The following is a 14,816-nucleotide window of genomic DNA, read 5'->3' as shown; positions in this document are numbered from 1 at the left end:
CAACATGGATACTCCTGGAGAATGTCATTCTAAGTGAATTAAGCCAGAAAGAGAAAGAAAAATACCATATGAGATCGCTCATATGTGGAATCTAAAAAACAAAAACAAAAACAAACAAACAAACAAAAACAAAGTGTAAATAAAGGACAAAAATAGACTCACAGACAGAGAATACAGACTTGTGGTTACCAGGGGGGTGGAGGGTGGGAAGGGATAGACTGGGATTTCAAAATTGTAGAATAGACTACACTGTATAGCACAGGGAAATATACACAAAATGTTATGATAACTCACAGAGAAAAAAATGTGACAATGAGTGTGTATATGTCCATGAATAACTGAAAAATTGTGCTGAACACTGGAATTTGACACAACATTGTAAAATGATTATAAATCAATAAAAAATGTTAAAAAAAAAATGAGCTTATTTGGGCTCCAGTCGACCTAAAGAAAAAGAAAAAAGCAACTAGGAAAAAAAAAAACCCCAAGCTTGTCCAATTTTAACATCTGCCCTGGTCCAAGAGGGCTCAGAAAGAGGAACTACAGATACCTCCTTTTCAATGCTTGTCCAACAAACTGGATAAAGGTAAAATTCACAAATAGTGAAGCGATCAATTGGACATCATGACAGATACATTCTAGAAGGGTCTCTGGCCAGGACTCAACTCTTCACAGAGTGTGAAAACCGTTTTGCACAGTTCCTGGTCATTATAATCCACAAGGCATGTTTTGACTAGAGGCATTTCTCCTGCTTTCTGAATAAAGTCATTCTGAAAATGAGAATCTGCTTTCCATCACCTTGAGAAGTACACATGTCCTTTCTTAGAAGTTCCAATGAGATTAGTATTAACCCAGACAACCCTGACCCCCTCCTCCTACGGGGGGACCTGCAAAGGCATGTCCATTTTGAAACTAAGGAACCACTAAGAGATCTTAGAAGAATAAGCAGCTTTGTTTTAAAAGCAAGTGCTTTTCTGTGTTGTGACTAACCATACAAGCCATTTAGCCACTTTAAACTGAGATTTTAGAATGATTTCATCAGAAAAATCTGCTCTGTTGGGATGCTGTGCTGAGAAGGGATGTGAGGCCCATCTGCCTTCTCAAAGGTGCAGTGCTTCACTATCCTGGAACACACTGTTCTCCCTGCCTTGTTGGAGCAACGGCCCCTCTACTTTGGAAAACTTGAAAAGCCGCCTATGACTTCCTTGATGCATGCTCTCCAAAAAGCAAGGAAGGGAAGTGCCACTTGCTGGGTGCACCCACCATGCCAGGCGCTGAGCAGTTGCTGACAGACAGTCCTGTAGAGCCCTCTAGCAGCCGTGAAACAGGAGCGCGCCTGCCCAGTTTCACACAGAGGAAACTGGCACCTGAGTGAGTAGGTTAAATGACTGCCCACTGGCCAGTTACTAATTAATGGCTTATTATTAATAAATGCCTTGTAAGTAGGAAGCATAGAATCAAAATCTTAGGCCCACTCAACTCCAAAAACTTGTCCTTTAACACTTCCTGAGCACTGCCTACTTGGGAGATGTGAAATGAGAACTAGCATTCTTATGTGAATTGAACTTTCCTTCAAAGAGATCCAAAAGGCTATCCAAATCTCAAATTGCTCCTGAAGGAGGCAACAGGGAGGAGGTCAGTAAGGAGTTAACAGGCAAGATGATCCCTCTTTTGGAAGCACAGAGAGAATCCTGCACCAGGATGGACTCCAGCATCCAGCCAGGGCTTTTGAGGTCAGACACAAGATCCTCAGCCCGCTTTCAGCGTTTTGCACAATGGTCTCTAGGTGGCGCAAGGAGCATGTGAGTCCATTCCTGAGGCCTGTCTGTTTCTGGCCCCTGCGTGTTACTCTAAAGTGAAGATCTCTGCTTGTGAAAGCAGTTGCATCAATTCGAGCATTAGAAATCATTACTAACTAGTCTTTCCAATTTCTCAACTCCCTGACGCAAGGCTGTGGCCTGGGAGAAGTTTCTGAGGAAGGACTAAAATCGAAAACTCAAAAAAGATCCAGGGAAAAATGATGGAAACCAACACTCTCCCTTGGTTATCCTCTGTTCAAGGTCTCTGCCTTTAAAGGACTTTTCAAGTCCTTGGAACAGAGGCCACATAAGTGCTAAAGGCTTTACAACACATCAAATTAACATTCAGTTTGAAAAAGGCATGTTCTTCATAAAGTACTCATGGAGCAGAACACTCAGCAGGCACTTGAAACTCAGAGAGAGATGTACCGTAACACCCAGCTGTGAGAGGAAATAATAGTCATGTTAAGACAGATGGAACGCCGTTGAGAAACACCACTCGTAGAGTTTGGCTCATGAAATACCCTGATGATTTCACACAGGACCAGAGTGTGAAGATAAAAATGGACGTGTTTCATCCTTCCCGCCCCCTTTATGCATGCATACCCTTCCTAGAGACCTGTAATACCCTGAGTCCCACCAAGGTGTCTTCCCCCAATTCCCTCTCTCCTCCATCTCGCATCCACATGCCCAGAAGGAGAAATAACACTGGGCATTCTGGGACCCCACTGCCCCCGACAAAAATCGCTAGGACCTGGGGCACAGACACGTGCAGTCCCGGGATGCCGAGCACATAAAGAGCTTGTGTTGCATTTCTATACAGTCAAACGCACCAGAAATCCAAGTAGTAGCCAAAGGAGGGCAATGAAGGGGCAGAGGCTTGGGCATGCCCTACAACCAGGCAATCCCTCAGGACAGAGCACCGGCATCAGTGGGGAACACTTTGAGATGCACGTGCCTTGATCTCTTCCCTGGCCACTCTGATTTGACTTGAGGGTAAGAGAGATTGGGTGATTTTGTGAAGCTTTCCAGGTAATCTGGATAAGCCTTGCTCAACACACAAAAGTAAACACATGGGAGGAACTGAGGATGGGGTTAGAATGTGAGCTACAGCCACATTCCCGCGGCTAACTCCCTGGCAGGCAGGCTCTGCCAACACACAGGTGGGTGAAAGCAGGGCCGGGGCCACCCATGAGCCTTACTCGGCGACACACACCAGGTACGGGGACTTCCACCTGGTCCATCAGTCATGGAACTCTTTGCTAAAATTTGGAAAAATTGATTCAGCTAAAAGATCAAATGGAATGTCAAAGTCAAAATATGGGATATGATGGTATAAAAATGATGTCTTAATGCCTCTGTAAAATATATTGCAAAGCTGAATACAGAGTTTGACGAGTACCCTTATGAGAAAAGACATGTTATGACTACCAGTATAAACACAATAACTTACTTATCAAATTACTAGGGTTTTTTTTTTAGTTTACAAAACATTATTGGAGAGGTTTATAAAACCTGTCACTCTGATCCTCTGCCTGTTAAAGTGGAAATTACTCAATGATTGTGGAAAGCAATTTGATAACATCAAAAATCTTAAAAATATATACCATACAAATGCCAGTTGTACAAATTTATCCTAATAACATGATTGTGGACCTGCATAAATGCTGGGTGGCAAAGATGTTCCTTATAGACTTGTTGGTAATTTCAAAACACTGAGAAACACAAGAGCTGGTTAAATAAACTGTAGTACATTCCAATAATAAAAACTCTTCAGTATTGAAAAGCAATGCATGTAACTGATGTGGAAATTTTCAAAGGCAATTCTCGAGAAAGCAACGTTTCTCAAATAACACACAAAGAATGGATACCAGTGTATATAAATAAATATTACTATTAATGTGTGTGTGTGTATATATATTCAAGGAAAGAGTATTTGCAATTATAAAATAATGCCTGGTGATTTCTATTCACTGAAGCCAAAATCTCATTTATATTGTTTATGAAGGGAAAGAAATGGAAATTCAATTTTATACCTGCAGAATTTGAGATTATTTAGCCAGAGGTCAGGCAGAAATGTGATGGTGGTAGAGCAACAATGGACCGAAGTAGAAACAAAGACAATAGATTATATTCGGGACAAGCTGTGTTCTGATTTGCAAACTTAATAAAAAGAAAATCTAGGAGGTATCTATTAGCACCTGTAGCAAGAAAAAACTTTTAGGAAAATATAAATTGCATGAATCACATTATGATTAAATTTAAGGAGACTCTCAATTTGCTTTTGATACAAAATCAATGTACTGAGTCATCCAATCACTAGCCCAATAATAAGAACCATCCCGCAGTTGCCATCATCCACTTAATTTAGAAAGAACCTTAAGCATCTTATGAAGGGGATTAAATGAAGTCTAGATACTTTCCGGGCTAACTACTCTTGGTTACGCTTAATCAGAACTGAATAAACAAACTCAGTATTAGTCACACTTGTGCAAGTTATTCCATTTCACTGCAGCCAGAAGAGATTTTCATGTGATCTTGTTTAAACCAGCTAAACATCTGGAAAATGTGGAAACTATTCTGTAAGGCACAAGAGGACCACACGCTCGCAGGAGACAACAGTTACGTGGCTGAGGTCAGACCCCGGGATGCTGGAAGGGGAGAGCTTACTGGAGATGGCTTACTTACAATGAAGCCAAGTTTTTTGTAGTCCCGTGTGTACATGGACTTGCGTTTCTCCATGCTCCCGCTGCTGTTATTTGGTTCAGACTCTGCATCAAAAGCAATCCTTCGAAGTTCAAATATGATGTCCCTCTGAGCCTGAAGGGGTTAGGGAGGGGAAAAAAAGGAGAAGGAGGGAAAATGGCTTTCATTGTGTGACATTACATCTTCTCCCTGGCTCCCCAGAGTCTAAATGATTTGCATTCAGGCAAAAGAAGAACAGAGAAAAGGCAATCAGAGTTGGAAGTCACGGCTCTGTACTCCTCTTGGTCGTGCCTCTCTCCCCACTACTCAGCCCTGACTTTACTCCACAATTATCCTCACGGCCAAGTCATTTGGGGCGCTGATATCAACTGCCTCATGAAGTTCTAAACGAGAGCCCCAAATATGATGGAAGGCTTGTGATGGGAAAAAGCCACGTTAGAGGACCTGGGAGTCTTGTACCGTCACAAAGTGAGAGGCAATGTAGCTTATGAAATATATTGAAGTGACAAGGAACCCCTAACTCCACTGAGAAGTGACATCAGAGATGCAAAACTTAGAAATGGTTAAAATGGTAAACTTTATGTTATGCATATTTAACCACAGTATATATATGTCTGTGTGTGTGTGTGTGTGTGTGTGTGTGTGTGTGTGTGTGTGTGTGTGTGTGTGTGTGTGTGTGTGGGTGTGTGGGTGTTTAAATGAAAGATTTCCAGAGAGGGCTGTTCCACCTTAAGACACATTGCCTTTCATACCAGAAGTGGTAAGATGACAGTGTCATTTCTCTGGGATGATGACACTTGGCCTTTCCAAAAATGTGTGGCACATTAGATGGCCCCTCGAAGCCTCTCCATCTTTCTTAATCGCATGGCCGCCCGCCACGAATGAAGGGCTGCGGCAGACACACACTTCACATGTGCTGTCCACATCTGCGGGACATCAGCCCCTCACGTGCCAGTAATGAGTGTTTTCCTTTCCAAAGCTGCAGCGCTGTTTAAGTTGAAAATGTGCTACAGCAGGGCTCCCAGCTGTTTCCTCTCACCCTGTCCTCACCCAGTGAAGTCCCCCAAAAGCCTTTTGGATGGAGCTATATCCTTTCATGCACAACAACCAGAGACCTGGAGAGAATTACAGCAAAGAGCCAACTGACAAAAATGTAAGCCCAGAAATCAGACGTAACCTGGGACCTCTACCCGTGGCGCTGATCACTGGAGAACGGAAATTACTCCCTCAGCCTGCAGAATCAATATCACATAGAGCTACCAAGTGGCTTTGTTTTCTGGGAACTTGACTCCAAAGCTATCACCACTGAAGGCACTGGAGCCAAGGGCCAAGATCTGGTCTGTGGCCGTGTGATGTCAAGCTTTCTTATCCAATAAAGAATGTTTGATGCATAATGAAATAATACATTTATTTTATTCTCTGACCCTAGATTCACCTAAGTTTTAAATCCATTCCCCTAAGTTTTGAGATGATAATAAAACAATGATATCATCATTTAAAAACTCCTGGTTTCTAAGTGCCCGAGAAACGACTTTCAGTGACACTTTCTCTCGCTCATGTGCTCTTCCTGTTGTCTGCTAAGCTCTCACCTGGTCCTGGGGGTCCATCTTGGTCATCATCCTGTCTTCCAAAAGGTTAAAGGTGAGCACCTGTAGCACGTACAGCTGGTGCGCCATTTCATTGTTGATGGCCCGCTGGGCTCGGATGACATGCTGGGGAGATGGTTCACAAGTGAAATTTTTTAAAAAATGGAAGAAAGAAAAGAGCAAACAGCCTAAGTGACCTCCCACCATTATGCCAAGTAGAACCTCACAGGTCCTCGTTTGGCGGCTTGGGGGGGTTTCGGGGGGGGGGACCACCCTTCAGGAGAAAGATGAGCACGCAGGTGACCCTGAAGCTTTCCTTTACATTTCGGGGCCCAATAAGGTTCCTGATCTTTAGGCCAGAACTGAGGAAAAGACCTACTGTGTGCAGGGGAGAATGGAGGAAGGGAAGGAGGTAGAAATGCTGTGGTGACTACAGCCATATAAATCAGGAAAAGGTGAGCCTGAAAGGAGGGTATCTTGAAGAGGACTGGATTTCTACGACAGGAGCGTTCCCTGCATACTGGAGAGATGTAAACGGTGCACACATCTTGTAAGCAGTTTGCCATCATCTTACCCACAACTATCTCTGACAGGTCATCCCACTTCTCAGTGGGCAAAAGTTTTAGAAGCAACACACAAAAGCAAAGTACCCATCAGGTGTACAGCTAATTCACTGTGGAAACCGTACGGGGACCACTGCCACCACAGTGCAACGAGTGAATTTATGTGTATTACTTCGCTCATCTGTTAACAATTAAATTTTTTAAAAAATAACCCTTCTCCTTAAAAACAGAACCAAAATGAAACAAATATAAAAGAAGTGGCAGGAGACTTGATACACGGGCCTTCATCCCCACCAGAGCTGGGTTTGAGACTGGATTCAACACTTGGGTCTAATTTACATCCACTTTGGCAGAGACCATGTTGCGCCTTAAAAATGCCAAACAACCAGTCAGAGTGGTGAACACATTCAAGTTAGTTATTTTGTGTGTGCTAGACCCAAGCACGTCTTGCTGTCTGAAAGAACTTTCTCTGGGTGCCCCTCAACCTGGTGTGGACCTGGACTCCATAGCCTGGCTCTGAGCACCATGTCAGTCAAAGAGGGCGGGGTGGGGTGAAGAATGAGGGAGAGAAGGAAACTGCTGTAACAAAATTACGGGAGTTGGGGGATGGGAAGCTAGGCAATGGGATCAGGGTGAGAACCAAACCTCATACCCTCCAATCTTCCCAAGAGAATGTTAATCATGGTATGTGTTTAATATCCAAAGTGTTTAGGCACTAGAGCATGTAGGCATCTGTTTTATTAGCTGCTCAAAAGTACCTGCACTCCAAGTTCTTGCCAGAGAATACCAACCTTGAACTTCCAGCCATCAAAGTCTCATTTAAGAAGTCCCACTGAAGCAAACTGATCTTTCAGACATGGTGCCTACAGTCATTCCATCTCTGGGCAAACTCCCCATCTGGGCATTCTAACTCCAACTGCCACGCCGAGGAAATACTAACAACAGACTAAGACCTTAATTCAAAGTTTCTAATCTTTCATCTCCCCACTGTCCTCCCCTTGAACAAACACCTTCACTGAACTATTTATGCTTTAATATTGTAGTGTCCACTTTTATTGAGAGCCAGTATTGAAAAAAAGAAAAAACATATTATGAACACTTCTGTGATTTCTACAAAGCCATTCTTGGACCAAGAATCTATTAGAAGGCTCTAACAACACCCATTTCAGATTCCAGTTCCAGGGAGAAAAATATGTCATCCCCCGAAGAACTGGGGTACCTCTTTTATCAAACAATGAAAATTACATTCATATGGTTTCTCTTTATACTTAACAGCCAGGAAGTTTAGCATCAAACTTGATGACAAATTGTAGTCATTATTATTGGCTTTGGGTTCTAGAATATTTATTTTGTTTGCCCTCATAAGGTTTTTAATTTTTAATGACTTCATTGTATTGGAGAGTGTGTGTGTGTGTGTGTGTGTAACTGCAAACTTGCAGAACTCATTTTTGGAATTACACAAGCACAAATTTTTTTTTTTTTTTTGATAAGCAGAGGAATCAATTACACATACTTCTTTCAGCCTTTGGTTAAAAGTCAAGTAGTAGATAAAGCCTCAGGAAATCTTGCTTTTGATTTATTTCTAAACATTCACAACAGAACATGTAAAGCTTCTTCTCTGTTGAGGTTTCAGGTTCTTTTTGCATCACAATTAATGAGTAGGTTTCATGACTGTCTTCCCTGCCTTTCTCTAGCAAAGGGGCCCAGGAAAAAATAATGGTCAAAATTTTAGGACTACTCTCAGAGTCTGATATATTTCCAACTAGTTTCCTCATTAAAAACAGTATAAGCTCATATTGGTGGATTTTTTCTTAAAGTCAGGGAGCCCCTGATTTCCTTGAACACAAAGCTAAACTGTGAGTGTAATGAATCTGCCCCCAGTGAGAGAGCTTTCCAACCCTTCCTGCCAGAATGTCTCTCTCTCTAGAGCAATTCCAGGGACCCGCCTCCCTCCAGTCATGTGAGGCCATTCCTGTGGGAAAGCTTTGTTTATTCCAATCCCAAAAGGACACCTGTTCCTCCTTTTCTAGTTCCTACTGCTTCACCACAGAAGCAAGTCACAGAACAAACCACAAAATGATGCCAAAAGAGAAGATAAATAAATACGCCAGACTATTCCTCCCCAGCAAGGCGATCACAACACGTAGGTACTCACTGTTAAGATGATGGAACGCAGTTGCTTCTGAGCCAAGATATTCGCCATCTCCTGTTGAAGAAAAACACACCCACACAAAAGCTTCGGTTAGAAAGATACATTGCCACGTGGCCCCAAGTGACTTTATCCTGGGCTGTGCTTCAAAACTGGATATTAGCAGTATTTCTTACCAAAGGATAGACTCAAATGGACAGTGGTATTCAAATTACTTTTTGAATGTTGTTTTAGGTAACAAAGCTATGTCCAAAAGCAAAGGAGGCAAATCTGGCACCTGCAAACTTCTTTTTTTTTTTTTTAAAGAAATTTCCTCCTCCCAGGAAAAGGTGAATACCGAATAAAAATCAAACACTCCAAAAATAAAAGCAATGGTGCTCCGCTGCAAAGGCTCATCCATTTTTATTAGACTACATATGTGCAGAGAGTTTTTACTATAAGGCAACATATGCTGGCATCAGGGAGATTCCAATATTAGAAAACTATCACTTTAAAGATCTAAGACTTCTAAAAGCCATTTCATCTTCATCTGTGCAAAACCAAAGACTGCGTAGTACATACCCCAGGGCTTAATAGACTATGCAAATGAACTGAGTGGAGTTTTAGCGAAGGACAAACATCTGGGCAGATGCAAAGCCCTGGGGTCCACACTCGGAATTCCTGGAACTCAGTTCTGCAGGCTGTGCTTTCTGCTTTGGCCTGCCTGAAGGGCACAGAGGATTTGCAGGTGATATTTTAAAAATGAAATGATTCATAAATGCCCTTTCTAAATACCATCAAATAGATACGAAGGGGAAAATGAAATAATTGAACACAAGCTTGGTCCAAACATCCAAAAAGAAAAATACTGCTCATATTCAGGAAGACACTTCATTGTTTTTTGGTGGGGGGTTATTTTTAGTGTTGCTACTCTTACCGAGCAGAGAAGAAACTAAGCTATGATTTAAAAACACAACCATGAATTCGATCAAGGTCAAAATAAACTTGCAGGAAGCGAGGAGGACCCAGAGCGCAGTGAGGAAGTGGGAGTGGGGCACACAGGCAGGGCTGGACAGGAACAGGATGGGGGCGCAGGGCCTGCTGTGTGCTGACAAGGGAATGTAGGGACTTACAGTCAGAGGACAATCAAGGATGTCAACACTGCTCTCTACACCAACCTAACAGCCATCGCCAGCACAGAAAGGAAAGCAAGCAGGAGAGAAGGATGGAAATTCAGAGCATTCTGTTAGAGGTTAATTTTAACATCCCTGCTGACCCACTGCATTGAAGAGAAAAGTGCATAAATACTCAAAGGTGATCTAAAAAGCCAAGATGGCGTCAAAGTCAAAATCCAATCCTAGGTCCCTCTCCAACCTCTCGAAAACAAGAAGCCAAGGACGAGGACACATTCAGAAACAAGTTAAATGGCAATCTAGAAGAAACTAACCTTCCACAACTCAAAATAGAAAGGTTCACTTTTTTTTTTTCTTGGACCAAATTAAAACAGAAGGCCCAATGTTCTAATTTCGTTTCCTTTTATAAAAATGGCATTACAGAATTGTTTGAGTAAACTTGAGACTCCATGGAGAATATTTTATACCATTAAGATGATATAAAAGTATAGATAGATATAAACATGGATGTGGATGCAGGCATACCTCAGAGACATTGCAAGTTGGTTACACCACCACAACACAGCAAATACCATAATAAAGTGAGTCTCTTTAATATTTTGATTTCTCAGTGCATATAAAAGTTATGTTTACACTATACTGTAGTCTATTAAGTGTGCAATAGCATTATGTCTAAAAAACAACGTCCATACCTTGATTTAAAAATACTTTATTGCTAAAATAACACTAACAACATCTGAGCCTTTAGAGAGTCATAATCTTTTTTCGCTGATGGAGGGCTTAAAATATTGCAGGATTACCAGAGACACCAGGAGAGCAAATGCTGTTGGAAAAATGGTGCCAACTAGACTTGGTCGTTGCAGGGTTGCCACAAACCTTCAATTTGTAAAAAACACAGCATTTGCAAAGTGCAGTAAAGTGAAGTGCAGTAAAACGAGGTCTGCTTGTACAGACATACTGACACGGAAAGCTGGCCACCAAATCTTGTTTGGTTGTAAAAGCAGTTTAAAAAAAAACAGTGCGTGCACTATGATCACATCTAGGGAGAAGATGATGTGTGCAGGAGCGTCCTGGCACAGAACAAAGCAGGATGTAGCACCGTGACAGTCACACAGATGTGAGTCGGTGCAGGAGTTCCCTCTCTGGGATTGCAATCATGGAAACTTCTTCCTTTGGAATCTGCATTCTCTGATTTTTCTACCAAATCTTTTAACTAAAAATGGATTTTTTTTAAATACTGCTTTTCAAAACTATACATATTTGTAGAGAAATGTGGAAGGGATCTGGCCAATATTGACATGAGAACAATAAAATGAATAACAAGTAGTTGAAAGAAAAAGAATCCTTTGGCTCACTGAACAGCAATCTCTTCTGCCACAAAACAAGCACCTTTCCCCTTTATTTGGGTAGGAAAAGGGGGGAATCTCTGATATCTGGGGGACATGAGAAAGCATGACCCCATCCCCCACCCCCAGGGAGGCTGACAGGGGGCCCTCCCCAGAGGAGGTAGGGGTACCCCAGGCCCAGGCCCAGTGCTGTCCTCTCTCAGTCAGGCCAATGCAACGGATTGCAAAAGAAAAAAAAAAAGAAATCAACAAATTTCAGTGAAATCCACAACTCAATGAATGTGAAACAAAAACATCACCCACTTCTGCCTGCCAAGTAACAAGATCTAACTATGGCAGGACTTTTCTTCAGTAAAAGCAGAAATAAGGTATAGGTGTTTAAAATCCTTCCAAATTCATTCTGCACATTTTGAAAAATAAAGAAAACCCAGATAATGGAGTCTGACCAATGTGTTTGGCCCCAAGTCAGAAAGAGATGTTGAAGTAAGCAAAAAATTTTGACTGAAGTGGAATTTATCTAAAGTCCAAATGTTTTAAAAAGACAAACAAAAAGGCGTATTCCTGTAAATCCAATAAGTAAGTGTTGAGATATGTTTTAATCTAACTGGAGGGAGAAAACGGGCTTGGTGTCTTCCAGGCATCAGGAAACTCTTTCCTAGGCAAATACAAGGTCATTCTGCAGGTGATGCTTCCTTGACTGGCATTCAATGGGATGCTTTGCAGATAAGAGCAGGGATGAAGTGGGGATTCCAGCTCTGAATCGGCCCAGCAACCTGGTCAAGTTCTTTACTCCCTTGGACTCTCAATTTCCTTATTTAAAGAATGGAAATAATAAGATTTTCTATAGATCTGAGAATTAAATGAAATGACATAAAACACCGAAAATAGCGTAGCATGTGGTAAACTCTCAAATATTGTCATTGATGATTGGCTTTGGTAAGTTTCCCTATTAGCCTGATCTTCTGCTTTGCAGGCCTCCATTGATGCTCAGAAAATAATAACAAACTTTTCTTCATCATAAACTTGAAATCATTTTTTAGAGCCAACTCTCTCTTAATGCACTAAAAAATTTTTAAAAATCAAAAATCAAAATATTCCTTTTCTTTTCTTAATTTTCCTTTTTTTAATTCTTGTTTCTTATTAAAGTGTAGTCAGTTTATAATGTTAGTTTCATGTGTACAGCAAAGTAACTCAGTTATACATATACATACATACGTATATTTTTTTCAGATTCTTTTCCATTACAGCTCATTACAAGAAGTTGAATATGGTTCCCTGTGCTTTACAGTAGGTCCTTGTTGTTTACCTATTTTATGTATAGCAATGTGTATCTAAATACTCTTTTTCTTGACAAACGATAGTCACCGACTCATCTCAACTCCAGTAGAGTTTATAAAGTCCAAGTTAATTTTCCATGGACAAGCATGGTCATTTTTAGTTCAAAGAATAAATCACTATAATACTCTACATTACTCCAGGTTTTCTGCTGAATTATACACATTCTATCCTTCTTAGGTGAATTGTTTTCTTAAATGATTTAATGTTATTAGACTAGCCTTGGTGATGTATTAGGATTATAGCAATATATGGCCAAACTGTGTTGTATCAGTATCATAGAACCCAATTCCCCCCTGACAAAAGATTTAATTAGCAGAATACAGACCTAATGTTAATGGTATTCCCAATAAAATAATATCTCATTATATTTTCATTGTTATCATTGCCCTAGAGTCAGTATGGGCTGGCATCTATTTTTCCTGTTTCTCCATGGTCATTCAACTCCAATTCAACAGATTAATAGTAGTTCTTGGTGTGACAGGAAGATGCAAGGTGTACGCATCTAACTCTTGTCTGGATCCCAGAGACCCAAGTGAAATCATAGCACCTGGGGTGGGCATGAGTTTTCATTTCCTCTAATCTAGCCACAGGGGAAAGCAAAGTCTTGAGAAGCCAGGCCAGAATGCAGGCTTCCTGATCCCGCTCTACAAGCAGCTGCCAGGTGGTTTGGCCAGGCATCCTTGGTCCAACCAGCAGAAGGCTCAAGCTTCTCACTGCTCATGCCAGGCTTGTGCACGTGCTGCCCATGTGAGGCGTGTGCCTGTGAGAGGTGCCAGGCAATTTGCTGGGCTGCTGGGAATTATCGTGAGCCCCGTGTTTAGATGTAAATATGAAAGGAGAAAACCTGCCCATGGTCCTGCTTAAGATGTGCAAAGCCATCCTTAAAAATCCAGCCTGGAGAACAGGCTTAAGGAGGGCAGGTACCTCCTGGCTCCAGCCAACACCAAACCAAAAGCACAGGAAACTATAAAGTCACTCTACTTAGTTTGCAAATATAGCCCCCAGGCATGAGTAAACAAACCAGAAACCCTCATATTTAGTCACTGAGGTTTAAAATCCTTGGCAACGAAAAAATAAAGTAAAAAAAAATAAAATTCTTGACGTGGTGTTCAGTAGCATGTTAGCTTTCTAAATTCTTCCAAAACAGTTTATGGGTAACTGTCATCAAGCTCCCCAGTACACTTTCTAAAGGTTGAAAGTTCTCATATTTCCACCCAGTTTTTAAATGAAGTAAATTGTAACCAAGGTAACAGTATGCTATGTTGATTGGAAAAAAAAAAAAGCAAAACATGAATGGACTTTGAGCCAAACTCTAAGACGTGCAGAAGTCTACTTCTTCCACAGCCCCTTTATAACAGTACTTCCCTGAGTTGAAGAAGAACCAAAGATCTACAAAGGACAGTGTCAAAGGGTAAGTTTCACGTAGGTACATCTACATTCCCTCCTCTTGTTTGCACAGAGGAGAGGAGGGGAGTTGCTCAGTCCCCCGGGCCACATCCACACACGGACAGCAGAAATATCATCCAGCAAAGAGCCCCTCTCACACATATGAACAGTCATCTCAACCCTGGTCGCACTCTGCACCTTCTCCCTCCGGTCCTCTCACCTCCCATCTCACACCTTCCCTGGCAAAGCGTGACAACACTCAGGGTCCAGTTTTCCTCATCAGGTGGATGGAGGCAACACCACCATCACCCCAGTGAGTATCCAGTAGAAGGATGGGTGCAGTGATGAAAGATGACAGGGGCTTCTAACTCTGCGTCCACCAGAGAGGCAGAGTTTCCTCTTTCTTTCGTCTCTTTGTTTTGGGCTTTTCTACTGGGTTTCCTGTGATGAAAGGGCTCTACAGCTGGAACACTCCTGACATTTTTCACCAGACAGGGGCTCGCCCATCTCCACCTAGTTCCCTCTGGATCTTTGAATGATGTAGGCTAGCCAGCCAAACCACAGAGCAGCAGGGAGCCCCCAGGAGTTCCCGAGATGGGAAGGGGAGGGCTCTCTCTGCACCAAAGGTTGTCAGCCCTGGGCACTGACTTTAAGACAGAAGAAATGCAACTTACCTGCCTCCTCTCATCAGGGGCCTTCAGGAAAAGTGCATTAATCACTGCAATGGTATAGGTTTGGATTTCTTGATCTGATCTGTAAAGCACAGAACAATACAGAAAGTCAGAAGAGGCTACTCCTGAATTAGGCCCTGATAAGGATCATGATCATCTC

General features: G+C 41.9%; 1 protein-coding gene across 9 annotated transcripts in view; it reads right to left on the bottom strand.

Annotated features, from left to right (window-relative positions):
- ELMO1 (engulfment and cell motility 1) overlaps nucleotides 1–14,816 on the bottom strand; it is a 490,805-nt gene that overhangs the window by 295,730 nt on the left and 180,259 nt on the right. For 8 of the 9 annotated variants that reach the window (XM_031455188.2, XM_031455189.2, XM_064487439.1 and 5 more), the window contains exons 10-13: nucleotides 14,660–14,738; nucleotides 8,810–8,860; nucleotides 6,095–6,217; nucleotides 4,488–4,619 (exon numbers count right to left, since the gene is read on the bottom strand). In XM_031455188.2, the coding sequence (XP_031311048.1) occupies nucleotides 4,488–4,619; nucleotides 6,095–6,217; nucleotides 8,810–8,860; nucleotides 14,660–14,738 (385 nt within the window). Of the gene's footprint in view, nucleotides 1–4,487; nucleotides 4,620–6,094; nucleotides 6,218–8,809; nucleotides 8,861–9,915; nucleotides 9,961–14,659; nucleotides 14,739–14,816 lie in introns of all 9 variants that reach the window. The other variant, XM_031455196.2, reaches the window with a different exon arrangement.

The sequence above is a fragment of the Camelus dromedarius genome, chromosome 7 (assembly GCF_036321535.1).
Source record: "Camelus dromedarius isolate mCamDro1 chromosome 7, mCamDro1.pat, whole genome shotgun sequence".
Classification (NCBI taxonomy): Eukaryota; Metazoa; Chordata; class Mammalia; order Artiodactyla; family Camelidae; genus Camelus; species Camelus dromedarius.
Note: the sequence above shows the minus strand (reverse complement) of the source record. Positions and strands in the feature narration are given on the sequence as shown.